This window comes from Chiroxiphia lanceolata, chromosome 8, assembly GCF_009829145.1.
Source record: "Chiroxiphia lanceolata isolate bChiLan1 chromosome 8, bChiLan1.pri, whole genome shotgun sequence".
Classification (NCBI taxonomy): Eukaryota; Metazoa; Chordata; class Aves; order Passeriformes; family Pipridae; genus Chiroxiphia; species Chiroxiphia lanceolata.
In genome coordinates this window covers 19,287,776-19,313,966 of record NC_045644.1, presented here as the reverse complement: position 1 = coordinate 19,313,966, position 26,191 = coordinate 19,287,776, and the positions used below count along the sequence as shown (strand labels likewise).

The window sequence follows — 26,191 nt, the reverse complement described above, 5'->3', positions numbered from 1 at the left end:
CTTGTGGAATGGAGGGCTATGGCTCTGCTAGCGCCCCTTCCCTGTTCCTCCAGCCCCTGCGAGGAGGGCCGGGCGCGGCGGGGGCTTGCGGGCTGCCTTTCAGAGCCGCCTCCCGCCACCGCAGCCTCCTCTTTTAGACAAAACTGGTTTTCCGATCTGCATGAGCCCCTCCGGTGGCTGTCACACTCGCCGGGCAAGCCTGCTAGGTCCGAAGCCGAAGCGAGGTTTGTGTGGGGTAAGCACTTCTGCCCAAAGGCGGGGAGCGGGGAGGCAGGGCGGGCCAGGCCGGGAGCGCCAGGCCGGGAGCGCAACCCTGGGACTGCCGGTCACCCCAGCGCAGGGCTCGTCTGCTGGAGTCTTGCTCGACGGAAGATCAGACCAAGCACCTGCGAAGCTGACCGTAAGGTGCGGATCTTACCTGTGCCTGGGGCACAGGTTACCTCACTGTCTCACACTGGTTCAAGCTCCATAAGGCAGGTGGCAATGTCTAATTGTCCCTTCTTACGCCTTCTGTCGCTATTTGCATAAAGTCTGCAAAAATATAAACTCTTGTGATATGAAGTTCAGTGGGAATTGTCCATCCCGATTTCCTGTCGCCTGCACCCCAAATCAGCAAGTGTTTCCCACGAATTATTAGGAGACGCCACCGGCACACCGCCCCGTTCCTGGGAGGGCGGTAGGATGCGGAACCTCCCAGTGCGGTGGGGCAGCTACCAAACCCCCGCTGTCCTTAACAGTGTCGTTCGTTCGGCCAGTGTTCAATTTTAAAAGATTTTAAAAGAGAACACAAAACTCTTGACTCCATTCTCTTTAATGCCTGTATCACAGAACACGGCGAGTGATACGCTCTTTTTATTGGTATAAGATTACTCTTTAATTGCAGCGAAAATCCATCCTTTCAAAAGCATTAAAGTGTTGACGTTTCTTTTCCTGATACAATCCCATATTCAGATTACATGGACACTAATCAAATAACCCGAGTTATTTCATTTGTCAACATGTTCATAAAAATTTTCTACCAGGCGTTAAAGGCATTTATATGGAACGACATCTTTCAAAAGCAATGTGGCTAGTCCAGATATAGGGGATATTTGATTATGACAAGACGTTTGATGGTTTTATTTTACATACCAGCTGTGCCACAAATCGTTTCATACCTCAAAGTCCTAATTTTTATCCTGCGAGTACTTTCTATGAAACAGTAATTTTCATGTTAAGCCGTTCTTGTCAATACCTGCAGCTGCCAAGAGAGCATTGTGTTGATAAGTGTTGTAAGATGCTCTAAAGGACAACTGGGAAGGAGGCTTTGAAGATGGTTTTGTTTTGTTTATTTGAGGGGGGCGTGTGTGGGTTTTTTCCCCCAAGTTTAAAAGAAACTCCTCGTTTTATGGTACCGTTACAAGGGGAAATCCCGTCCACCTTCAGACTCTCCCTCGCTGCGGTCTGCAGCCGCTCGGGGATGGCTTCTGCGTCGGCAAGGGCTGCGGGACCCCCCGGGCGGGAGTGGCAGCGGGTCCCGGGGGAGGGGGACGCCTGGCTGCCGGCGGGGGTCGGGGGCAGGCGCTGCGGTAGGCGTTTCCCGGGGTCTGCTCTGGGCGGGGAGCCGTGGCGGGGGAGGAGGGTGCAGCCGTACTGGGCGGTGCGGCGGCGGGGGGCTGCCGGCGTAGCTCTTGGGGGGCCGGGCGGCCCCGCCGGTGGGGTGAGGTGAGGTGAGGGCTCCGCGGGGACTTGGCCGTAGCGGGATCCTGGGAGAGGGGAAGGGGTACGGCGGGGACCCCAGCGCCGCAGAGCCCCTGTCTGCGGGCAGCCTGCAGCGGGACCCCCAGGTGAGCGGGGCCGGGGCAGAGGGTCCGGTTAGGGGGCTCGGGGCGGCCCCTGCCGCCGGCAGAGCGCTGGCAGACCTCGGCGGAGCGGCGGCCGCGCCGTCCCGCCCGCCCGGGCTGCGCAGCCCCGGGGCCGGAGCGCTGCGCTCCCGGAGCGGGGGCGGGCGGCGGGTCGGGGCCGGAGCGGTCGGGGCGCTCCGGGGGTCCCCCAGCAGCCCGGGCGCTGCCGCACCGCCGGGACCTGTCGTGCCCGGGTCCGGGCTTCCCCGGGGAGGGGGGTTGCCCTGGGGAGGGGGCTTGCTGGGGAGCAGGCGAGGGCACGGGGGTGTCCCTTGGTGACTTGTGCCTAACCCCGACCTTGTCACCGCCCGCCTCAGTGCGGCAGCGAGGGGGCCCGAGGAGAGTCCCGCGAGCGGCGGGTACCGTCCCCGGGCTGCCGGGGGGCGATGCGGAGGCGGGGGGGATAAGGCGGATCCGCCCTGGCAAACCCACCGGCAGTAGCCCTTTTTCTCCCTCCCGGCTTCTCTCGCCGAGACCTCTCGAGCATCAGTTGCTCTTTTTATTGGTTACAGCTCTCCTCAGCCTTCCAACTTCGACAGGTCATCAGAGCATCGTGGCTGTTTTAGGTATTTGCTTAGGATCTAATTGCTTTTAAGAAATTGATGAACTTCTTTGGAATAGTTTACGTTGTTGTTCTCTATTCGTATCTAATCTAAGGCTATCCATGGGACATGGATATAAGGATCCATCCTTATATCATGGATATCCATGTAATAGAATTTTTTTAGTAGTTAAGTAAGTTAGGAGCTGTTATTGCTGTCATTTTAAAATGTCACATTGATCTTTAAATTTGCAAATCCTTACATGAAAAGGTTTCTATAGGAATTCAGTCCACTGGAAATGTTTGAAGCATTTTAATGATTTTATTCTGTGATCCGACAGCTACTAGTTGGAAGAAATGTCAATAGAAACTTGATGGAAGATATATTTTTTAAATACTTTTATATATTTTTATATAGTTGCTTTTAAATAAAAAGCAGTTGCGCTCACGTATGAAATTCAGAATTTAATAATAAATTGTGACTCAGGAGTTATCCCTTATATTTGGCTTTTAAAAATGCAAAATATAGCACTTGACAGCTTTTGTTACCATTTATTAAATATGATTGGTATTAGAAAGAGGGATTTCTTTAGGCAATAGAGTGATTAAATTTATGTTTTAATGTGTAAAAATACACCAAAGCATAAGCTGTTCTTTGAGAAAGCAATTTTTTTTGTATTTTAAGCAGCATTTTCCAGTATTTCAAAGCTAAATTGAAGTGCCTTATCAAACTCTGTAGAGATATTATCTTATAGAAAAAAATAGCTTTGGAACCATAGAAATATTAATGTAATGTCAAAATACTAGTTTAGATTCTGTTCCCTGAACATAATATAAGCAGATGACAAAGTACAGAAATAAATTATTTTTAAGAATTACAGATTGTACCAAAGATTTTGCATAAGAAATTACTTTGCTAAATCCTAGTATGATATAGATGGATATTTCCATGTCCATAGTGCTATGCTTTATTTAATGTAATTTTCCTGCAGCACAGTCTTACATTACATGCAATTGCTAATAATAAACACCAAGTCAAAGAACAGAGTATTTTGTTGGAAAACAAATTATTTTAAGTCAGACCTATTTTAGTTTACAAAATCACTTTAAATTGAAAGGTTTCTTGGCTTTACTGTAGTGTTTATGTTGCTTCCCACAATTTCAGCTTACATGGTGTTCTTCAGCTCCATCACTTGCTGTTATTGGAGTTGACATTATGTATTGAGTTTAGCATTAATGTAAATAAGATTAATGTAAGTTAATGTTACTTAGCACTGTTGAAGAAATTTCCGGTATTAACCATGTGAAAGTAACTGCTCTTTGTTTTAAAACACTTCTCTTTAAATATAAAATCACAAAAAAATAAACAGCTGTAGCTGTATGTGTAGTCGTGAATGTATGCACGTGTATATATGTTTATGTATATATATGTCTGTGCTTACACACCATAAGTATATGCTTTCCTGTCAGAAAGAAACATTTGATCAGATATAACTTGTTTATAAATCTAAAGCTGCCAAAAATAGTAACAGGGACATACCTTAATATATCTTTTACATCAACCAAATAACGTAATTTCTTTAGATTTGTGAAAAGGAGGCATGAATGGGAATTGTATGAAGAGAGAAGACAAATGTTTATGACTGTTTTCACAAGTCACACATTTTGTTTCAGTCTGTTTGGTTTTGGTTCAGTCTGTTTGTGTTTAGATCATGTTGGTTGGTTGTTCCTTCATTTTCTGTGGCTACGCGTAGGGAATGGTGGTTTTGTCTGCATGGATGCCTGGATAAAGGACCAAATGCACAGATCTGTGTGAGAACAAATGTGTTAGCACAAACTGCTATGGTCAGGGCTGTTATTTATGTCAATCAAACAAGGATTTTGCTGAAAGTGGGTAGGTACACACATCTGTGAGACAAGTAACTTTCTTATACTATGTGACATGAATAATTGCCTTCTTTGTTCCCCCCTCATGGAATAACTTTGTTGCTTGAAAATGTGGGGGGTTTGTATGCTTTTTTTTGTGTGTGAGAAAAGTAGAGACATTTGTACGTTTGCTTTCTGTTCTTTCCTGGTTGTTCCCTGTAAAATTCAAACTTTCTGTGATGTTTTGGGGCATTATGTCCATTGCTGAATAGTGAACAATGCCAGAGCAGCAGGAGCAGAAACCAGACCAAATATCTGAGTTGACCACCAGCACAGTTCAGGCCTGGAATATGAAATGCCTTGTGCTCTGAACTGAAATATATCCATACAGTGTGCTGCATACAGAGGTGTATAAGGAGCTGAAATTATGTTAATTCATAACATTTACAGTCTGATAATCCTTAACACTGGATGAAGAATTAAAACATGCTCCCTTTATCCTACAGAAACCTTCTTTTTTAGGTCTTGGGCCTTGAAACCACAAGAGCAAAGTGGTGGATAAAGGTACTGTTCTTCCATTAGACAGAATAGCTGTAGTCCAGTGAAGAGTCAGCCCTTCACACAAAAATAAAGTCTTTGAAAGCCAGCAGACTACAGAGCTGTAGTCATCTTTTTATCCACAGGTGGATTGCCTGATTTATGAATGATTTGTACAACCCAGTACCATCCAACAGGGTTCATTAGTTCATTCATCAGTTACAGTGCCAGACAGAACTAATTCTGCCCCTGGGACCAACCCAACTGGAAAGAAACACTGACATTTTTTTAAACATGTACCCAGTCTATCTGAACCACAGGTATTGCAGAAAATAAACTTATTTTATTCTTTCTAATTGATGCGACTTGGTATTACTGTTGCTCATTGTCCAATTTGAAACATCAAAAGCCCTCCCACTGCCTGCACTGCATTTCTTGTATTTAAGCCCTATGAAAGGTGGAACAGAGACCTGAATGAACCTGTTGTTTGTGTTCCCCTAGATTGAAAACCTCCAGCTAAATCAAAGAAAGCTTCACATAGAACTATGCAGATATTGTTGCATCATACATCATACATCCCAACAAATCAGTATTAACCAGGCCTTCCAGCTATGTGGGATATTCCATTCCTTTCCTACCTATCACATTTCCTGCCATGGAAGACAGTGGCAGTAGAAATAGGGGTTCAATGTGGAAAGTCCTAAAAACGTAAGGAAGTTTGGTGCTGAGCTGCCATTTGAAAGTCAGTGGGGCTAGGGTGCGTGACTCTACTGGGACTTCATCAAATCTCATCTATTTTGTCATCAGGCTAGATGTGATGCTCAGGCTCAGGGATTTTGTTCCTGGACTTCAGGTGGGGACTGGAAATTGCATCCTTGGACTTAAAGCACATCTACCTTGGAGAGGCAGCTCTGCGTGTCTGTGGGGCAGCTACCATCCATCAAGAGAGAACCCACTTCAACTTTCTCTGTCCTCAGAGAAAATAAGAAGAAACTTGGAGGCTTTTATTTTAATCTGCACTTCCTAATGGCTCCTGTATGTCACAAGACTTGCTTAAAGCACATGTGAAGTTAGAGATGTTTACTCATTTTCAAGCAGGGAGTTTAGCTCTGTCTTCTTCGTTATTCCCACTGAAGTTTGAGAGATTGTTCATAATAAAAAGCTTTGGCAGTTTCATGATTCACTAGGCTGGGTATCCAGCCAAGATATAATGATGGTTCATCAAGAGCTGTCAGCTTACATTGCATGTACTGGGGATTTCAGATGATAGAAGACAATCTGAAGACCATAGAGCCTTAAAATAGTAAGAATTGGAGAACTGCTCCCTGAAGACATCAGGACGATACAACAACAAAATGGTGAGCACCCATAAGACTGGAGGCCTCTGATTCACAATAAAACCTCAAAAAGGACCCAGTTTCAGGAAGCTCAAAGTAGACACCAAACTTTTCACCTTGAGCTGCCTCATGATCATTTCAGAGGATGCCAGGCAGTGAGTTTCCCTGTTTCTACTCATTATTTTTAGAGGCTTGCCAGATTAGAGTTGTGCAGCTGCTGTACAGAAAAGTATGATGAAAGAAAGCTGGGGAGGTCTGGAATGCCAAGGAAAAATCATTTTCATGCATCAGGCTAGTTCAGTCCCAATTTTATTTCTCTGTCTTTAGATTCAGTTCATTTTTTCAGTCAACAAATTCCTCCTTGATACTTATTGTTGTATTTTCTTCTACTTCTTCCCAGATGCCTAGCTCAGGCAAGCTAGTCAGGCAAGCATGACTGAATCATGCCATGTGTTCAAATGAGCAGTACATAAGAGCTGTGAGGAACTGAGATGTACTCACAATATGCCCCAGTTGTAGCCCTGGACAGCAAAACAAACAAACAAACCAACAGACAAACAAAATCAACACAACAAAAACACACCACCAAGTTTCCACAGGTTTTATTATCATTATCTCATTTACTTAATCCGTGCTAATTGGGCTGTTCTTAATGCATAGATGGGACATGGCTGACTGACAGGCAAGGATCCTCTTTGGATCAGCTGCCCTCTTTCTTTTATGCAGAATCGCTGCTGGCGTCCAAATTTGTGACCAATAAAAAGGTGAGGATGACAGAGCATACTCAATGCTTAGAAATTCAAGGTATATTGTCTTATGGGCTCTTTCTCAAAGATGGACAGGTTGCTAAACTTGAGACTCAGAAATGAGTGACATATGACTAGTTTTCTTTCTTAAAATCAAGAGCAATTCTTTCCTTTCTAACATAATCCAAGATCTTTACATATTCTGCTTGGGATATAATGTCTGTCTGATGGGTAGCAAACCCCCAGATGGCTTTGTTCATCTCAAACAGACTGGGAATGGCAGCACATAGATGTATCTACCTGTCCTCTCCATGCATGTTTGTAAAATTTTCTTAATGTGTGCAGGATTTTCAGCACTAAAGGTACAAAGAAACCACTTCATGCTCAAAAGGAAGCAGCTCACGGTGCTGCACCCAGGCTGAAGCACATAAGCTCTGTCTTGCCATGGCAGTGAGCTAAAAGAAATTACTTGTTTGGACTTTTCTTGCTTTTAAAGGACTTCTCAGCTTACAATTTAATTTAGGAAACAGATTGTGATTTCTCTTAGGATTTATTGTGTGGGTTCTGGAATTACTTATTTTACCTTTTAAAACAAAAATTTTGATTTCCCACCAGTATCCTTCAGTTTTAGTTTTGATTCTTCTCCTTTGCAGTTCACAGTTTAAATAAAAAGTGAAGAAAACCTTCAGAAGAAAAGCGATTGTATAAAACCCGCAGATGGATTTTCTCACTTTTCCGTCTCTGATTCCCCTGAAATTTTCTTCATACGTTAAGAGTCCTCAGTTCCTTATAACAACAGAGAATAATAAATGCTGCAGACAGACCACTCTGTCTGCATCAGCTCAATTCCTTTATTATCTGTAGTTTATTGTGCATGACACTGCATGTCTGATCATGGATTCCTCAGACCGACAGACCTATTGAAATCAAAGGCAGTTTTGGCAGCGGCCACAGGAGTGCATTGGCACAAAGTCACAGGTTATGCACTTCAGGGAAAATACCGTCACACTTCTGAGCAGAAAGCAGTAAGTTAAAAGGTGAAGGAAGTGATGGTTCCAGTATTTAATATTTCACCTTTTTTTTTTTTCTTTCAGTTTTGTTGACATGGCAAGTGCAGAGGTATACTGTTTACATTAATCTGTGCTCTGGAAAAAGTCTGAGACTCTGGGATGATGCTTTCCAGGATTAAATACTTTAATTATTATTTTTTTTAGTAACTTCTGTGCCATTTTATTTTCCACCTGCAGTAATTGCTTTGAAAGGGATATAACTATATGGAAATTAAACTACAGTTAGAATGGAATGTATTGGCAAAATAGAAAAAGCTATTGACATTTTTAAAAATCAAATTAATTTAAGAGAAACAGTTTTTATTATCTTCTTCCATGTATGATTGTGAAGAGCTGAACTACCTTGTTTCTTTCGCACTTGCATAGTTGATCATAATATTAAGCAAGGCTACCAGTGTCTTTATGGTCACCAAGAAGCTCCAAATGATGCCACAGTTCAACATTATCACTGTGGCAAGGAGAATCGGGTCAGATCCTCTGAAAATAGGATGTAGGTGAGTCCTTGCTAAAATTGGTCTTTCTACATTTGGGAATTTCCAGACATTTTTCAGAAGAGCTTGCAGTGACATCTGAAGGCCATACAGTAGAAAGTCAGGGATCTGAAAATTCCTTTCTCTCTTTTCCTCTCTAGAAACATGTTTTTCTCGTGAGGTGTGGGAGCTACGTAAACATTTTTCAGGAAGGCAGGTGTGGTAATCTTATTTGGTTAATGGGATAATATACAAGTGCTAGGAAGTAGGGAGAGAGGAGGAGGCGGCTATCTGCAGAGCTCCAGCTTGGAAGAACACTTAGGAAACCAAAAGATGACTAACAGTTTATGTGCTACTCTGGAATCAAGCAGGCTGGGAGCACTTGCTGTGAGCACCATCTATTTCATGGGCTTTTTGATGGAACATCCACAATTGCATAATCCATAAGGAGTTGCCTGCCTATAGGTGCTTGTTCTTTGACAGATCTGTCACACTTCTCAGAAATCAAGATGCAAAATCCATCACTCAGGGACATGGTATATGTGTATCAAATACTCTCTGGGGGATCAAGAGTCCATTAAACAGCAAGTCCCTAAACTCATCCATATGAAGAATTCACATCTGTGACAGATAGAATTTGAAGAGTACCCATCGTCCAAAGGTGATCTGAGTGTAATGTGCTAGTAAAGCACTATAAATATTAATTTTATTTCACCCCCTCAGAGACACGTGTGGGTGAGCCCAGAGGGACAGGAACTGCTTATGCAGAACATGAGTGAGAATTGCAGGATTATGTTGTATGGGTGGGATCACGTCTCTGGGAAGCAATGGCATTCCCAGCATTGGCACTTTGAGGCAAGCATGTCATTGCCTGCATGATACAGAGTTGAAGATAGGACCTTCACAATGAAGCTTATAACAGAGTCCTGTGAAGTTTGCTACATAGTAGACGAAGAGTGAATTAGTCATATGTAAACAGCTAGTGAATCTGTAAGAAGTGAAAGCACAGCAGAATCACTGCTCCTTAGAGGAGGTAGCCAAAGTACGGAAATCAATAACATAAGACAAGAGTAATCAGTTGACTGAAGTCTTGAAGATTCTCTGTTATGATAATTTCTCTGTTCTTTGCTCCCTGGAAAGAATATGAGCAATTCACCTACTTCAGCCTGTCAAAGAAAAATGCCAGGCATTCTAGTATACCTTCTCAATTTCTCATTATGACTCCATTTGTAGATTCTCAATTACTTTCCTTAGACTATGAAGACTGTTGGCAAAGATGTGAGATTTGTATTGAGACCAGATTTGTAATTAAACAAGAGCTCAAGTACTGGGTTCATGGTTTGGTGTAGAACGCTCATTCAGATTCAAATATGAGATTCCTGAAAACTAAGGAAAGTTGCAAAAAAACCTCCCAAGCATCTTGGCTGTGGCTGAAGTTTTTGCTTTAGATTATAACCAAATGAAAAGCATGTACTTCCATCAAAATTGAGAGGTATTTGAGATTTATATTCTGGCCTACTTACACATGATCTTTCTTTGTTCTAGCTCATTTCTGTCATCTGTTTTGAGTGCTGCATGCTTTGCTGCTCTTCTAAGATACCTGTTGGTGCTTTCAAGGTATGAGGTTGCACTGACTGTTATGCAGCTGCCTTCTGCACTGGCAAGTGCCATAGTGTAGTCATACATCTGCTGACCCTCTCTGAGAATCCAGCAGATGCCCTGTGGCAGCAGTAGGATCTGACTTTGCACACAGCTGTCTCTGGGTTTGCAGTAAATGGTGGCAGGACTGAAAAGAGCAAACTGATTAGGGCCCTGGGCAACCTCGTGACCATACTCTGTTGAGATTTATTTCTGTAAAGTGTCAATGAGTATTTGACTGGAATTACTGGGGGAAGAACACTATGTGGATTTAGATTTGGGATACTGCTAAACTTTCCCAAGCTTTGCTGAAAAGGCACCTCTTTGTGCATTTTCCAGACACCACCATCCTCAAACTCATGTGATAAATCTGTGTTAGTAAACTTGCTTTAGAAGGGTCACACAGACTGATAAGTTTCTTTAACAGCAACAGCCATTAAAAAGTCATCTTGAAATGTAATTTAAAAAAGTCTGCAGTGTAGAAATGCATTACCTAGGTTGTCTGTGGGTACCCTCTTTTATGCTGCAGCTGCTTAGTTCCACACTCCAGCCACAGTATTGTTGTGATGCCAGTAAAGCTTTTATAGTTTTATACCTCTTACTCCTGTTGTCCATGGTTCTTTTACCTCCCTTCAGCTCATCTGTTCTGGTTTCCTTGGCTCCATCAGAGTTCATAAAGTAAATCAATTAAATTTGTTTCTCTCCTCTGAAATCATGCTTCAAAACTCAGTCTACTTTTGAGGAAGTCAGTATTTCAGTTCTCCAGGATAAGGCGTGCAGCTACCTGAGAACTCCCTACCACTGCTCACCTTTACAGGAGGCAGGACTTGTTCCAGTATTGTCCTGTGGATGAATCTCCACTTTGGAATGGAGACCTCTGAGGACAGGTCAGAAAGCCCACAGGACGCAGCACAATCCTTTGCAGAGGTAGCAGCTCATTTTTGAAAGTAGTACAGTCATGTGTGCTCGCTCTTGTCCCTCAGCTGATGGACTTGCCTCTGTAGCAGAAGCTGAAATCTAGTTGGTACAGAGGGAAGAGCTTTCTTAATGCTCTTTGAAGACTGTAGAAAAAAAGATTCACCCTTTTTCTTAGTAATATTGCTGAGTATCCACACTCTCCACTCTGAGCACGAGCAGCACATCTTCAGCCTCCCTTCTCTTTTTCAAAAAGTCAGCACTGTAAATTTAAATTACTCTCCCTACCTGACATTAACCGTGACCAGACCCTATAAAACCCAGTACCCGTGGAGACACCTAACCTCCTGTTTGAGCGGAGGGTGGCAGAGAGAATGACCCACTCACGAGAGAAACGAGTCATGCCTGACAGAGTGCTCAGCAGCTGCGGCAATACCGCACACCAACAGCACCAGGGACTATGGGATGTCCTGTGTTACTTTGTCTTGCGACACTGTGTTATACTGAGATCTGTCACTAGATGGTGCCTTCGACAAATGATTGGAAAGATCGATGTTCTCATGCGGAAAGCTTTTGGCCCAAGGCTGACCTTAACAATTCCATTTGCTGTGTAACCCTTTTCATAACTTTTCACAAAGTTGACCCTTCTGTGCAGAAGTTGAGTTCCGTGCTTCCACAGCTGCTAAAGTGGCATTTATGCCTGTAGATTTGGGGGATTTTTTTTTTCTTTGTTTTGAACACAGATTAAGTTAACAAGTCACTTAGAAAAAAGCAAACTTTAATGTCATACTGAGTTTGAGGGGTGCATAGAGGAGGTATGTTAGGAAGTATCTGATAATCCATATTAACCTGCATTTCCCATATCCCATCAATCTAGGTAATTAAATGGAACTGAAGACATGCGCATATTGGTTTATTTGCTGGAGAATAAATATTGATTTATTGTCCCATGGCCATTTACCTTTGCCATAGGGCAGTGCTCCTAATGAAGCTTTCCTTCCCCTCCCCTATGAGACAGGAAGAGACTCCTGTGTCCAGGGGATTAGTGCATGCCCATCCCTTCGGATGTGTGGAAACCCATCCGTATTCAGGATTTGGGGCAGGGCAGTGGGCAGCACAGCAAGCAGCACACGCCTTGTTGGGAACTGTTGACACCTTCGCCAGGGAACTCAGAAGAAATGTCAGGGTTGGAGGTGTGGGCTGTGGCTGTGCTTTTCGAGCTGATGGTTGCAGACCTATCTGGCAGGAAACAGTGCTAGAGCGTGTCGTACCCCTTGGTGAATCTTTCTTTGGGGTGCGGATTGCGTTAGGGATCACTAGGTGGGGCTGTTACACATCAATCTCACAGCTTCCCTGGGTATCCGCACATTTTCAGTCTTTGGAGAAATGGTTCTTGTTGCGTACGGTTGGGTTTACGGTAACTCTGAAAAGCTGCTGAAATGGAGAAAGGGAGAAAGCAGCAGTAGCTGGCTGGGAGGGGGTGTAGCTTCTTTAAACCCTCGTATATGTGCTTGGGCTGAGGTTTCTGGAGATAAAAACTGACTGCACACAGGTAGCATGCATCCTCTTCCAATGAGAAGTGTGTGTGCTCAAATCCAGTGTCCTTCCTCATTGAAAGCTTCATTTTGAGGGCCCTGATTTTCTGCTTCCCCTGGATTGACAACAGTATATCAAGGTACAGCACTATCTTAGTTTACATGAAAAAATTCAGATGAATTTCATGGAAACGGAGATCTTAATAAGAGGTGTTGCCTTCTAGGGTCATAAGTGGATAAGTAAAATAATGTCAGAAGAGATTAGGAATTTCCTGAATGTGAATTCTTTAGAAAATAAAGTGGCTCAGGTTACAATTTGTTTCTAAACTTATTTAGAGAGACTTTTAAATATTTTAGATATCAAATTTAATTTCTGATTCGTTTGAAACTTTTGGTATTATTTTAAACAAATATGCCTTGACTGTTTCCATTTATTCATTGATATATTTTAAATTGAAACAGCCACATACGTATGAATACATTATATTGATTTAGGTAGATTCCATATATTCTACAAATGTACACATATATCCCGTCATTTTGTTTTCACACCAGTAGTAACTTTAGGAAATGATTGGTAAACCAGGAAGTGAAACTTACCATTAAAAGAAAGCAGAAACCCAGTCTAGCCTTCTCTTAGGGACTAATCCCTGGCAAGCCATCCAGTCTTTTTTTTTTTTTTCACCTGTTATATCCCACTCTTTGCCTTGGTCATCTGGTTTAGGCCTTCATCCATCAGATGTTTACTACATACTGAATATGTGACCATGTATTTTAATATTTTTAGGGTAAGATCTTAAACCTTACCTACAAGGAAAAAATTATAATGAATTAACTATGCTGAATTAGAAATTGATTTAGTTAAATCAGTGGAACTCTCCTGAGCACTTTATACCACTTCAGTTTAAGTAGTGAGTCGGTGAGTAACAAATCAATTCTGATGTCAGAGAGTGAGAAAGATTAGAGTAGATTTTCAGCCCTTCTATCTCAGTGTTTATTAGGCTAAGGCATCTTCAGGGCTTGTTGCTGTTCTCTTTAATTTTCTCTGCCTAATGGACCTGATCCAGCTCTTGATGGCATAAATGAGGGGTTTTCCATGACCTCCAGCTGGGAGCTGGAGATGGCAGTATCTTTATTAAAAACCTGAAGAAGCTTAGAATGACAGATAACTCAAACCTGCCTCCTCACTTCAAATTGAGTTCACAGATTGTGGCTCATATTGCAGAACTTACTCTGCACTGAAAAATATTCTACGTTCGGGGCAGGAAAATTCATCTTCTACTAGCATTGTGCTAAAAGTATTGCTATGCAAAGAGTCACAATCTGATTTGATTTTCTCAACAACAACTGATAACATATTTTGAGATATAAAAATATTTTTCAGCCATCTCCACAGATTTTGTGCATTCAGGTTGAATAGACTTGGGACTTATTTCTAGCTTTGTGTCAGCTTAACCAGAAACTAGACTGATGTTGCACTCAAATAAAAAAGCACAGCTTTTTAAAAATGTATTTCAAAAAGTGCTTGCTTTTTTTATTGCCTTTCTCCTTCTCTACCTTTCTTCACACCTCTACAAACTATTAATAATTAAGAAGGATATCTGAGAATATGCTGAACAAGAATATGCCGAGTTCTACTCACTGAAAATTCTCCTTACTGTTCCCAAAGCGTCTTATTTCTGACTGTAGAGAGTAACAGTTGAACTCTTGGAGTGTCTGCCTATTCCAGGAAGAGTATCTCACTTGTTTACAAACCTAAGATTTTGGTTTAGTGCAAAGTAATCTTTCTCTTTCTAAACTGGATGTTGTAATGCTTAAACTCTGTAACCAACAATGTCCTGGCATGCTCTTACAGTTCACCTATAGTCCTCGAAGTCTCTGTATTGTAAGTAGTGATGCCCCCTTCCACTTCCATCTCTATTCCAAATGTGATTTTTTGTGTATTTTATAGGTTTATAATGGAACTTACATGTTTGCCTAAATTCCTTTGGACAAGTGACAACAAGCTTCTGCATCACCATTTTCCGGACATATTGGCTACTGTTCATACCACACAAGACATTCCTGAAGAAGTTGTTTTTGGACCATGCTTGCTCCAGAACACCCTGCTGGACACTGTAGCTTTTATTGCTCTCAAGTGTTCTGATAGACGGAACATCCACTATGTATTTAAGGTATGAGAAAACAGTGTTTAATGTCAGTCATATCAAAAAGAGCAGCACCATCCCTGAGAAGGTAACTTTGCGAGGGGTAGGTTTTTTTGTTTCGTTCAGTATGAGTAACAGCTCCTTCAGAGGGGAGAAGTAGTCAATGCATTTCTGATTTGTGAGCTGTAGATTAGAGGGACCTCAGTGAAAACTGTTTCCTTTGCAGGAAGAATATGAAGTTCCACTTCTATGCTGACGATTGATGATCTGCTTCAGCGCTGGTGTGGACTAGGAGGGGAGAGGGACAAATAGTTTAGAAACCTCACACTCAGGTTTCATCTTTACACAGGACAAAGGATATTTATCAGGTGTGACAACCCTGTGAGAACAGAGAGGGAAAACTGTGGCATTGCACTGATTCATGCAGGTGGTGGATTCACAGCATTTATTGACAGATCCAAGCAAGTGCTAACACGGTTTGCTCAGTTATCCATAAAAGTGAAATCACCATGGCAGTTGAGCAACTAGTCCACACAATCTTCAGGCAGCCACAACTCACTGCTGTTAGTACACGGACCTCCTGAAGTTAGCTTAGATACGTATGTCTGTTTTAGAGCTACACTTCTCAATCACTGTAGAGAAAGCAGAAACGCCAGGATTATGATGGAGCATTAACTTTCTAACTTTAATTACCAAAATTTTTTTGTTCCATAGCCACTGTTTGTAATAACATTTTTCATTTGAGCAATGCATATTTTGTGCTGGCCTGTTACCCTGGTTTTCTGGGTCTTGGAGTGCCTTTCAGTCACCATTGGTCTAGATGAAGATGGAGAGGTAGTGTTTTACGGTGTGAGGAAAGCCAATTTCCCACATTCCATGGCATGGATGGATCTGGGAGAGATCCAGGTTCACTTAAGATTTCTCTGCTCTGGAGGAGAGAAATCCCAGGGTGTGTGTGTAATATGGAAGACACAGTTGTTGGGATATACCTGTTTTACACTTCTGCTTTAAACAGAGTAAGAAAGAGAGTAAAAGGCTTCAGGATTTATCTGACTGTTTTGAGTCTGGCACAAGTTTGCCTTCTTGGACTTGCCTTATTAGCACTCCAGGAGATCGACAAACTCTTTGGAGAGAAACCTGTCCTGAAATGAGGCTTTATTTATGGAATATGTCAGTATTTCTCCTGGGAGTTTTGAATTACTGTAGACTCAAGAAAGAGCCTCAAAGGGTTTCTACATGGGAAGAGCCCTCTGGAGAGATGGCTTTAGTGTTTTTCTACACTTGAGCTAAGTAATTGCTATGCAGCAATGAAATTGGATGCCTGAGTTGGCTCAGATCTCCGTCTTTTGGCAGTAAATACATGGAATTCTGTGCAAGTAGCTGTTTTAGATGCAATCGGTAGTCCCATATCCTGTTAACTACTCATAATTAAAAGTAAACCTTCCAGAAATCAGGAACTACCGTTAAGCTCCTAACTCTGTGTAGTCAATTAATTAACAATTCAATCATGATACTTTGTTGTTATCATGGCACTGAAATGCAGAACAAGAAATGGGTTTTGCTCTGCTGGCTATAGTACAAACAGAATACACACAGGAATAATTTGGCAAGAATTTGGGAATATTATTTCTAACAATGGTTCCTCATCTTCGGCTTTTTTGTTTAGACCAAAAGGGAACTCCATAATTTCTCTCTTATCCACTTGGAGACCTTAATTTGAACTCCTTTGCCCAATTTATGCACTTGGGCAAAGCAAATGCCTTGGCAACCCTTGGCACAGATAGTTCTTTCCAGCTGAGTTCCTCTACCCCTTACAGCTTCTTGTGGGTTTCAAGGAAGAGTCATATGCTCTCCCTTCTCCTCTAGTATCTCCCAAGGAAGCCACGTTGCTTCCATAGTCCAGCTATGATTGAGCCTGTTGGGCTGTGAAGCCCTTTCCTCCTGTATGGGTGCAAAGGATTCATCTGAGGGATTGCCATCTCCAGAACAGGGTGGACTTGCTGGGTTTATAGTGACTCTAAAACACATGGAAAAACTAATGCTGGTGTGTGCTTCTATTTGGCAGCACCCAGATCTTATGTCTGGTACTCCTCCACACCTTCTTTAGGCTCACTCAGCTCTTTCCCTGGAGTCCTGGTTCCTGGAGAAGCTGTGCTCCCTTTGACTTTGCTTAGAGCGCTGGGTGGCTGCTCAGTATTTCTGAAACACAGCAACTAAAATATGACAGCCTCTGTCATAGCTATTAGTTACAACCACTGTGTGTGGGTGTTCTTGTGTCGCTGTCAGACACTTGTATTTCTCAATCATTGTTAATTACCATGGCTTTTAGAGAGAACCAGTTACAGGCCATTCTAATTTATTTTCTCCCTTATACTAATTAACTCTCCTCCTAGTGGTCCCTTAATGTTTCATTCTTGTATCCAAGCTACTAATGTGATCGTACTTTTCATGGTGGGGAATAGTCACTTAAAACTAGAGAAATAATTAGCCAAAATACTGTTTTTGATACCAAACACCACTGAATGGCTGCCCTGCAATTAGTGGAAAACAAAGAGCTATACATTGCTTGGGGTGAAATTTAGATCATACTTGTCATTAGACATTTTTCATTTTCAAACTTCTTCCTTTCTAAACAATGACTTAATGCTTCAAAAATTAGTTGAGGCTTTTTATGCATGTAAATGCTGCCCTTGATCGCCCTGTGTTTCAGCCTTCAAGCTATGAAAATCTTCCCCATCTTTCAAATACTGCAGAGGGCATAGATCTGCTGTGGTAAACAGCAAGGAAAAACCTATAAAGAAATAAATCAGTCCCTGTTCAGTGTAATAAACTAAGATGGGAGTCACGCTGAAAGAGGAAGACCAAGCCTAATGTTTTGTAGTTATATTATGTCCAGAGCATAGTCAACCTGTGACTAAATGACTCAGGAGTCCTGTGGGTAAAAGTTTATATGTGACTGAGGACTACACTTTAGTATACACACAGAACGGAACTTTAAATAGCAGACTTAATATTATTTTTTAAACTTTTTAGTGCCTGACCTTACAACCTAAGAAATTATTTAATGAATACTGATCTGATGAGTTTTTATCTGTTTAGATACCTTGAAATGAATTTAATTATTTATCAAAGGTAAGAATAGGAATATCTAATTTTGTTTCTTAAAGAGGAAAGAGATCATGTAAGTGCTTCTTAGTTATATTTATTAAAATCTATGTTTTATGTAATCTAGCCAAGCAGATATGCAGATGTTGTCTACTTGGGGTGTTGAATCAAATAACCAAGGTTATTCTTATACCTCCTGATCCATATCGTCTTATGTCAGTGAAAAACTCCACATGCATCTGCCAAGAGTGTATGTTCATTTCCAGTCTCTCACTGCATTGATCCAGGGGTCTGCGCATCTCTCATCCCCCCAGGCCACAGCACCCTGACTCGTATCCCATTTTCCCATGAGACTGAGACCCCTTCTTACAGAGGATCACACCTTCTGTACCTCTGTGATCCACACCTGGCACTGTCTCATGGGATAGCCTGCAAAGGACAGAGAACATCATCCTTGCCGTGAGTGGGCCAGAGACTGACCAACATACCAGGCCTGGCATTGCCATGAGATGTTACACATGAACATTGGTGTCTCCTTCTCCTTCCCATGCAGCTGTATTCCCAGAGTTCTTAGCATTCACATAGGGGAAGCCTTTTCCCTATGATGACTTTGGATTTGCTGACATGGGTGTGTGTATCGGGCTCACAGCTTCGTCATATTTGCTCGATATAAGGCAGAAAAACAGGTTTTGTTCTTGAATGTGATGGAAATCTTACTCTGGCTCTCAAGACCTGTAACTTCCCTTTTATGTGTCCTGTCTCACAGGTAGACGTTACATCTGTGCACAGTCCCACAGGACTGCCTTGGATGAGACTTGTACAAGCAGCTGCCAATAGCAAGGAGCAGAACTTGGAAGCTTACTTAGAAAACAGCCAGTTATATTATCGCTCCACCAGGAAAATCAATAAAAATGAGGAGTTGCTTGTCTGGTATGATGAGGAGCTTTCCAGCCTCTTGGGTTTCAATGAGATAAAACCTCAGAGTCCCCAGAGTGGTAAGTACCAAGTTGCTGACTGCAGGGGTCACTGAGGGCAGAAAGCGAATTTACAACGTCTTTAGTATGCGGTTGTTTTGTAATAAGTGAAATAAAACCTGTCTAAATCCTTAGCTGGTCGGCTAAGAGAAGAGACCTTCTGCTTTGGGGGTTGAACTGGAGGCATAGAGCAAGAACAAATTTGCAGTTCTCAATGCCATTTTCATTGCTACTTTCTCGCAGAGGATGGTGCACTAGGGATTCATGCAGAAATTTTTGAGCTATGTAATGGAAACCAGTGCACGTGACTAACTTGGAATCCTAAAAGTCTAAATTATCAGTTGGAAATACGCCTTTTTTAGCTCATTGAGGAATCAGGTATAGGCCAGTGTTCAGCTTTAATCTTGTAAATAACCAGGGCTATAAAAATACATAACAAACCTGACAGTACTGCATACAGCAGTCTGCCTATTTGGTGTGGGATACAGTGGGAAGGAGGAAAAAGGCTTGAGTTTGTTTCTAAGATGTTGGTGAAAATTCATTGCTCCAAAAGAAGTTGACCTGGCAGTTGTTGAAAAAATAAACATCTACATTATGTAGACACCAAGAAAATCAGTCAGGTCCATGCCAAGTCTGACTACAACTGTCATTTGCTCCAAACTTTATCTAGTTAGATTGGAACAAAACCTTTTCTACATTCCCTGTAGTTGATTTGTAGAGGTTGGTTAGTAAAGGTGTAGGCTGGTAAAGGTATGAATTGGCAAATTTATGTGATAATGTGCTTTTCTGTAAATTAATATTAAATTAATACAGACACATTCATAGCAGGAACTCACTAAATAATTCTAGCTGGTTTTAGTGTATTCTGTTAGCTTCTGCATAGACACACACTGTCAGCCCTTTGGATTCACCAGGGAAAAGTGTTATCTGCACAAGAAACTTTAAACTAGCAGATGTAATGTTCCACCCAATTCAGCAGCCTTATTTTCTTGAAGAAAGTTCAGTGTCTGTAATTTGGAAAGTGATCTGAGCTGTGCTGAGCCAAAAATTAGGAATTTGTGGTACTACCTAACCAATCTATGAACTTTCCTATGTATCCGAGGCCTCAGGTGCTGTCTGGCATCATTTGCATTTAAAAATTGCTGTGTGTTGTGAAATAACATAGCATGGATACAGTTTGCAAAGGTTAAGATGTACCCTATGTGTCTTGGTTGCTGAATTATGTATCATCTGTTCATGGCAATCAATCCTCCCAGTGAACCCGAGATGCAGTAGGTCTGAAGGCCAGAAGGAATCAATGTTCCCCATTCCTCCTGCACATCACTGGCATTGTTTCACTTTGAACATTATTTTCTTTGCCACAGACGGCTGTGCCTTAAGGCATATAACAGCTTGCCAAATGAGCATGAGTAAAGGCTTTAGGCTAAGGTCAGATGATTTGTGAATGGTATTAAACTTCCAGAGTATCCTAAAAATAGAGGCTCGTGTCAAAATCTTTGAATCCAGGTCTAAAACACATTATTGCTTGGATATATAGAGTTTAACATTCGTCCTGTATTAAAGCCAATGACTTAGTTTACAAATGTAGAGCCAAATCTGGGTTCAGACTTCAAATCATCATAAAGTCTATATGGTTTTATCCAGGTCGCTGTGTACTGGCCATTTTATTTAAGTTTATGTAATATAATTACATTTTATGTAATACAGTCTTGGCTTGAGAGTCTAAATGAAAGCATTTCTGCAAGTAGTACGTGGAGACAAATAAGAGAGAACCATTTTGTATAGCAGGAAGGGACCTGATTCTGCACTGGCATTAGCTTCACCATATGTTATCTTGTATGACACAAGAGGTGTTTCTGATTTTTTTGTTGGTGTCAATGACAGGGTCAGTATCTGCATCCGTCCATGATTCCGCCTTTGCAAAACTCATCATTTGTTGTCTGTTTCTGCAGAGTTGAGATGCCAAGAATGCGACCGAGTCTTTAAATGTGAGCATTCCTACCTATCCCATGTCCGTTTCCTCTGTGTCCCAGAGAAGAGTGCCCTGCTGTGGAGGAACTTCCAGAACCCTAAGACTGAAAAGAGCAACTTAGCTGAGCAGACCACAAATTTCCACAGTCTGGCAAGGGATCTAGAAGTCAAAATGGCAGCTTGTAAAGATGATGCACATGGTCTTGTTGGAGAAAGGAGAGCAAAATCTGAAGAGGCTGAGAACAGGAGCAGGAAAACAGTGTTGTTGGAGAAAACCAATAATTTGACTGAGGAACGTAACTGTGGGGGCAAGGAAGAGGTGGGAGGAGAGCATGCATTGGCTGGTTCTTTCTGGAAGCTTAGTTCAGGGAGGCAGTCAGCTAGGAAGGATGTTTTAGAGCAGAAGCAGAGTGCTTTCACTGAGGTCAGGAGGATGAAGGAGAAGCTGAGGAATGAGAAACTGAAGGGGCCAGAGCAGGAGGATGGCACGGTCCCAGGTGGTAAAGAGCAGGTATCAAAGGAAGTGTTGGTGAACTCCTCTGGTAGTGCATTCTCCTTTGTTTGGCCCACCAGAGCTCGAGGAGAACAGAAAAGTGCTTTCAGCAAACCCAGTAAGCGTCCAACAGAAAGAGCTGCAATAAATTCTTCTCATCCCATGAGTGAGTCAGCAAAGAGCCTGGGGGAGCTGTCTGGCTTCATTGCCACCACAGACATCATGTGCTGCAGCACTCTTCTCAATTCCAAGTTCTTTGTCAGTGATTTGTGTAATGCTCAGATGCTGCAGACGAGCATCACTCGGAGCAATGTTTTCCCATATACCTCAGAACCGTGGCCCAAACAAGCAGGAGGACAGTTACAAAACACAACCACCACTTCTTCTTCCTCCTCCTCCTCTTCCTTGACTCTTCTTCCCCCCACCTTCACATCCTTTGGAGTGGCTGCCCAGAACTGGTGTGCCAAATGCAACCTGTCCTTTCGCATGACATCCGATTTAGTCTTCCACATGCGGTCACATCACAAAAAAGAATACTCCTCAACTGAATCCCAGTGCAAGAGGAGACGAGAGGAGAAGCTAACATGTCCCATTTGTCACGAGTACTTCCGAGAACGCCATCATTTATCCCGGCACATGACGTCTCATAATTAGAGATGTGCAGACAGATGTCACCAAGGGACTGGGCAGGTTGTATAAAGAAGGGAATCACTGTTCACTTATATACATTTCTTTTTGAGTTTACATTAATTTCTTACAGGAAATCACTGTTTACAATAATTTATAATAGATGCTTTGCAAAAAAATTATAAAATGTTTACAAGAATATGAGTGGCTTGTAAGTTTTGAAAACTCAACCTAGCCCTTGTCAACCTATTTTTGAGGAAATAAAATAGTGAAATGAATGTGCATGCAGTGTTAATTTGCAGAGTAGGGAACAAAATTATAGTTTTGCAAACAGAGTTTTCTTTGCTTATATTTGATTTGCTGGTGTCTGTGTAGTACAATGTAAATACAGAAGTAACAACCACCTCATTGAATGAGGAACCTTTGAGGACTAAAAAAATCAGAGCTTATATGCTAAGAGAAAAGAAATTACTATTTCTAGCAGTGTTGGTGGACTCTTACTCCTTTATGTTAGCTGAATCAGCTCTCTTACCAGATTTGTGAGCTAAAAACTTATATCTCACTATCTCCTTGGCTTTGAAAGGAACCTGAAGTTAAGACTGTCTGAAATCTGTGATTGTCAACAACTGACCAGCAGACTGCCAAAGAGGATGTGACTTATAAAGCAGCATATCTGAGTTCTGTTCTAGGCTCTGCTGCTTTTGAAATATCTTTTACGAAGTCAAATCAGCCTGGATCTGTATTATAATGTGACCTGTTGTCAACATTATTGTGTAGACAGGAAGCAAAAATTCTACCCTGAGATGTGCTTGCAAGGTTTGTGTGACTTTAGCAGGCATACAGATCTGATGGGGGTAGAGTTTAGCCTGTGGTTTTCAGGTTTTGGATATAACAAAGGAAGCAACTAGGGTATTTGAGTTACAATTAGCTACTGATAGATAGAATCTGCACACTAATTGTGGATGATAGGCTCTGTTTTGCTAACAGATAGAATATGAATGGCCTTCACAAAATGACGTAGGCATACATGAATTTTATTGCATTAGATGAGCTTGTCTATCCTCTGGTTTATATGTGGGCCAACTCCAGCTTTTTTAAAAAGAAAGTGCTAAATTCTTTCTATTGCCTCTCCATGAGATTTGAGCTTTGCTGAGCTTCAGAAGCAGATGAGTTTATACTGCTCTGGGTGGGAAGAAGCATTGTCTATTGTTACTGCAGCCCAGCTAATTAGCCTTTCATTACTTTTTAAATCCATTTAGGGGCTTGCTCTTGATAGCTTATGGCAATGTGTTCCTGAAGCAATAATTTCTCTCTCTCTTGCATAGCATTTTTTCAGGTTGTCTGGTGTTTTTGTGGCCTGTCTCTGAACCTCATCTGGTTCATCAAGGGCTATTACTCGCTTCCAGACAGAGAATGATCAGAAACCACTCATTTTCCAGCTAAGACTAAAGGACATTGCAATATTCTCTTTATGTTCCACCATACTGATGATGTACTCCAGTGTTTGTCTGCTGCACACTGGACAGAATTTTGAGTTCCCACGACAATGCCTAGTCTGATAATGCAAGTATCAGCACGTAAACACATCTGAGCAATATAAGAGAGCCTGAGAGTCTTAGGCTGTCAGTTGGAACCAACATATTACACTCATTGTCACCTCTTGGGAGATTTCTGTAAGTCACGAGATTGTATTCTTCCCAATGCATTGCTGTTGAACATTAATACATGGTTGTTTCCTGTTGATGTAAACATTTGACTTATTGCAGGCCAACATTTTTGAAACATAAAGAGATAAAAGTGTTACATTATGCCTTTGAGTTGGATTATAACACAGCTTTCCAAGGTCAGTGGTGGAATCTCTTTCACTGGAGTCATTAAAAACCAAAACGAACAAAGATTTTGAAACATGGAGCACGGGGAACAACCTTGAGTAGGGGGGGGATGATGTGGTTTCCTCTTAATCTTTCCATCTCTACTTTGTGTCCAATAACATTTACTGTGTAAGGAATGTATTTATGGCAAGGTTTAATGGGCCAAATTTCACTCCATCTGGTTTTACCTGAGTGCCAGCCACTTTACTGTGAAGTCAGTGTCCATAAAGTGTAATGAAGGACTCCATGGTGTAACTGCATTCATCTGTGGTCAGGGTTATATTTCCCATTAGTGGTTTAGGCCAGATTGTGATCTCATTTATTCCAGTGTAAATCCAGAATAAGTCCATGTTGCTACTTCTGATTTACATTAATTATTTAAGATCAGACCGGTCCAGTATAAATAAGACTAAAGATTTTTTGGTACCATTGCTGCAAAATGTTCTCCTCTGTACTTACTGAAAGATGCCATGTTTTCTTAACAGTTTAATGGTTAGAAACCTAGCTTCAGATTTCTTCTGGAAAAAGATGGGTCCAGCTGTATAGTGCTCCCCAGTATTATTTTGGCACATCACTTCAATATTACCCTGCTACAAGGGCCTGTTTTTCCAGTGCATTACACCTGGTGTATTATTTACATCAGAATGAAGCACTACCAAATCTAACTGGTTACATGGTTTCACTGATTTTGTGTTGGTACAGCTGATCTGGAGAAAGTGTGGAAAATCAACCACTGATAAACAGCTACTAAATCTCAAAACCTTCTGATGGTGTGTTAGACCTACCTCCTTAGAGTGCTCACCAGTAATCAAACTTCTTCACTCTGCTTATGGTATGAGGCTTAAGCAAGCAGCAAGGTTACGGGGAGAGAGATAGCTTTCCTTTATGTCACTGATTTGTTTTCTCTAGGAAAAAAAAGTGTAAGAACTCTTTCCACTGTCCTTGTGGGCATATCTCAGCCACAGCAACTTACATACTGTGATGACAAGCAATCTATGAATGCCTTCTGTGCACAGAAAGGCAAGGGAACCAGTTATGAAAAGTGGCAGAGCTGATTCAAAAGGTAAAAATGGAGAGGTTTTTAATCAGCTTTATTTCTGGTACTTTGCTCACCTCCTCCAGTGGCAGCAGCAGTGCAGTTTGGTCCTGGCATGTAAAGATTGAGGATTTTCGTCTTGTGACATGGGAATCACACTGTAGGCAACTGTGTGCAATATTACCCTTGTTCCTTTGGAGGTGGCCATTGGCATAAAAATTGAGTGAACAGATTGCTTCTTATTCTGGGCAGAAGTGCTTTGTGGACTAAGACTTATTTACACACACAACCAACCAATATGACGTCTTGTTGCCTGCTGCATCTGTGCTGATATCAGGGCAAACCCATGTAGATGCCAACAGAAGCAGAACTTGGTATGTGTTAAACGAGCTCGTGTGTAAAGCTCCTTGTGCAGGCATGGTGAATGTCTTTTATGTGTCTCAAGTTTAACTGAGTGTCTCTTCTAAGCTGGGTTACATAAACCAGGGGGCTTGTCCAAAATTTTTGCAGATTTTATGTCTTTAAATGAAAATATTCGTATTAAAGCTGAGTGAACCAAGTATTGCACAGGCAGAGGGAAGCCTAACGAGACAAAGAAAAACAAACTTCCTATAATTGAGTCATGCTGGAAGCTTATTTCCCCTTATGTCTAGAAGTCTGAAAATTTAAATTGGTGCAGATGAAATCCTGCTGGAAGGAAAGGACTCCACTAGAGCAGGCGGTTTGTGAAGAAATGAAGGGACTTAAGGAATTCATGAAGGACTGCATTCTATCCCAGTGAAATGCTGTGATTTTACAGCAGAGATCTCTGTCTTTTCTACTAGTAGAAATGCTAGGGAAAAAAAAAGGATTTTGTTTTTGAAACAGGAGGAGACAAGCTGACTGGTTCTTTTCCTGTCTTTGCTAGCAACTGCCTGTTCATTTTGATCAAACCACTGTTTCTCATGACATCTGTTTCTGGATCAGTGAAAAAGGACACAACACAGTGTTGTCAAGCTTAGCTGTGCAGGATGTTTTTCTGCAGTGGGTAGTGAATTTGCCAATAGGAAATGCCAGATTAGGATATTTGTTCACTTATCGATCACTGATCCTCAAATTTCTTCCAATGAAGATGTGTTTCTCCATCAAAATGGCACTCAGATATGCCTTTGAAAAATACATATTTACTTGCTTTTTAGGGGGTAATTTTTCACTAATCAGTGCAGTCTGTGGGCTCCCTTTGGTCTACAGAGCACAGTTCAGAAATCACTGGTCTAAGGCAACACAAAAAAAAAAAAAAAGGAAAAGCTGGCTGTCATTCTTTGGTTAAAGTTCTATGAATGCTAAAAGGAGAAAGATGATACTGCTAGGTGGTCTGATACACCAGCTCCTTTCTTCCTGCCTTTAAAAGGAACATGATTAGGATTAAAATTCAGGAAGTTATTCTAGG

The 26,191-nt window shown here is 41.7% G+C and overlaps 1 protein-coding gene across 1 annotated transcript; it reads left to right on the top strand.

The window, feature by feature from the left end:
- The first annotated feature begins 1,717 nt into the window (after nucleotides 1–1,717).
- Nucleotides 1,718–22,647, top strand: ZNF488 (zinc finger protein 488). Its single transcript, XM_032694974.1, has 4 exons — nucleotides 1,718–1,826; nucleotides 14,490–14,712; nucleotides 18,557–18,785; nucleotides 20,717–22,647. Exons 2-4 carry the CDS (start codon nucleotides 14,497–14,499, stop codon nucleotides 21,880–21,882), a joined length of 1,611 nt encoding a protein of 536 aa, XP_032550865.1. The 5' UTR covers nucleotides 1,718–1,826; nucleotides 14,490–14,496; the 3' UTR covers nucleotides 21,883–22,647.
- Nucleotides 22,648–26,191: the final 3,544 nt, after the last annotated feature.

Coding starts and splice junctions, on each gene's coding strand:
- ZNF488 (XM_032694974.1), top strand. CDS start 14,497: ATGGAACTTACATGTTTGCCTAAATTCCTTTGGACAAGTGACAACAAG. Junction 14,713..18,556: donor ACATCCACTATGTATTTAAG/GTATGAGAAAAC, acceptor CCTGTCTCACAG/GTAGACGTTACATCTGTGCA. Junction 18,786..20,716: donor ACCTCAGAGTCCCCAGAGTG/GTAAGTACCAAG, acceptor CTGTTTCTGCAG/AGTTGAGATGCCAAGAATGC.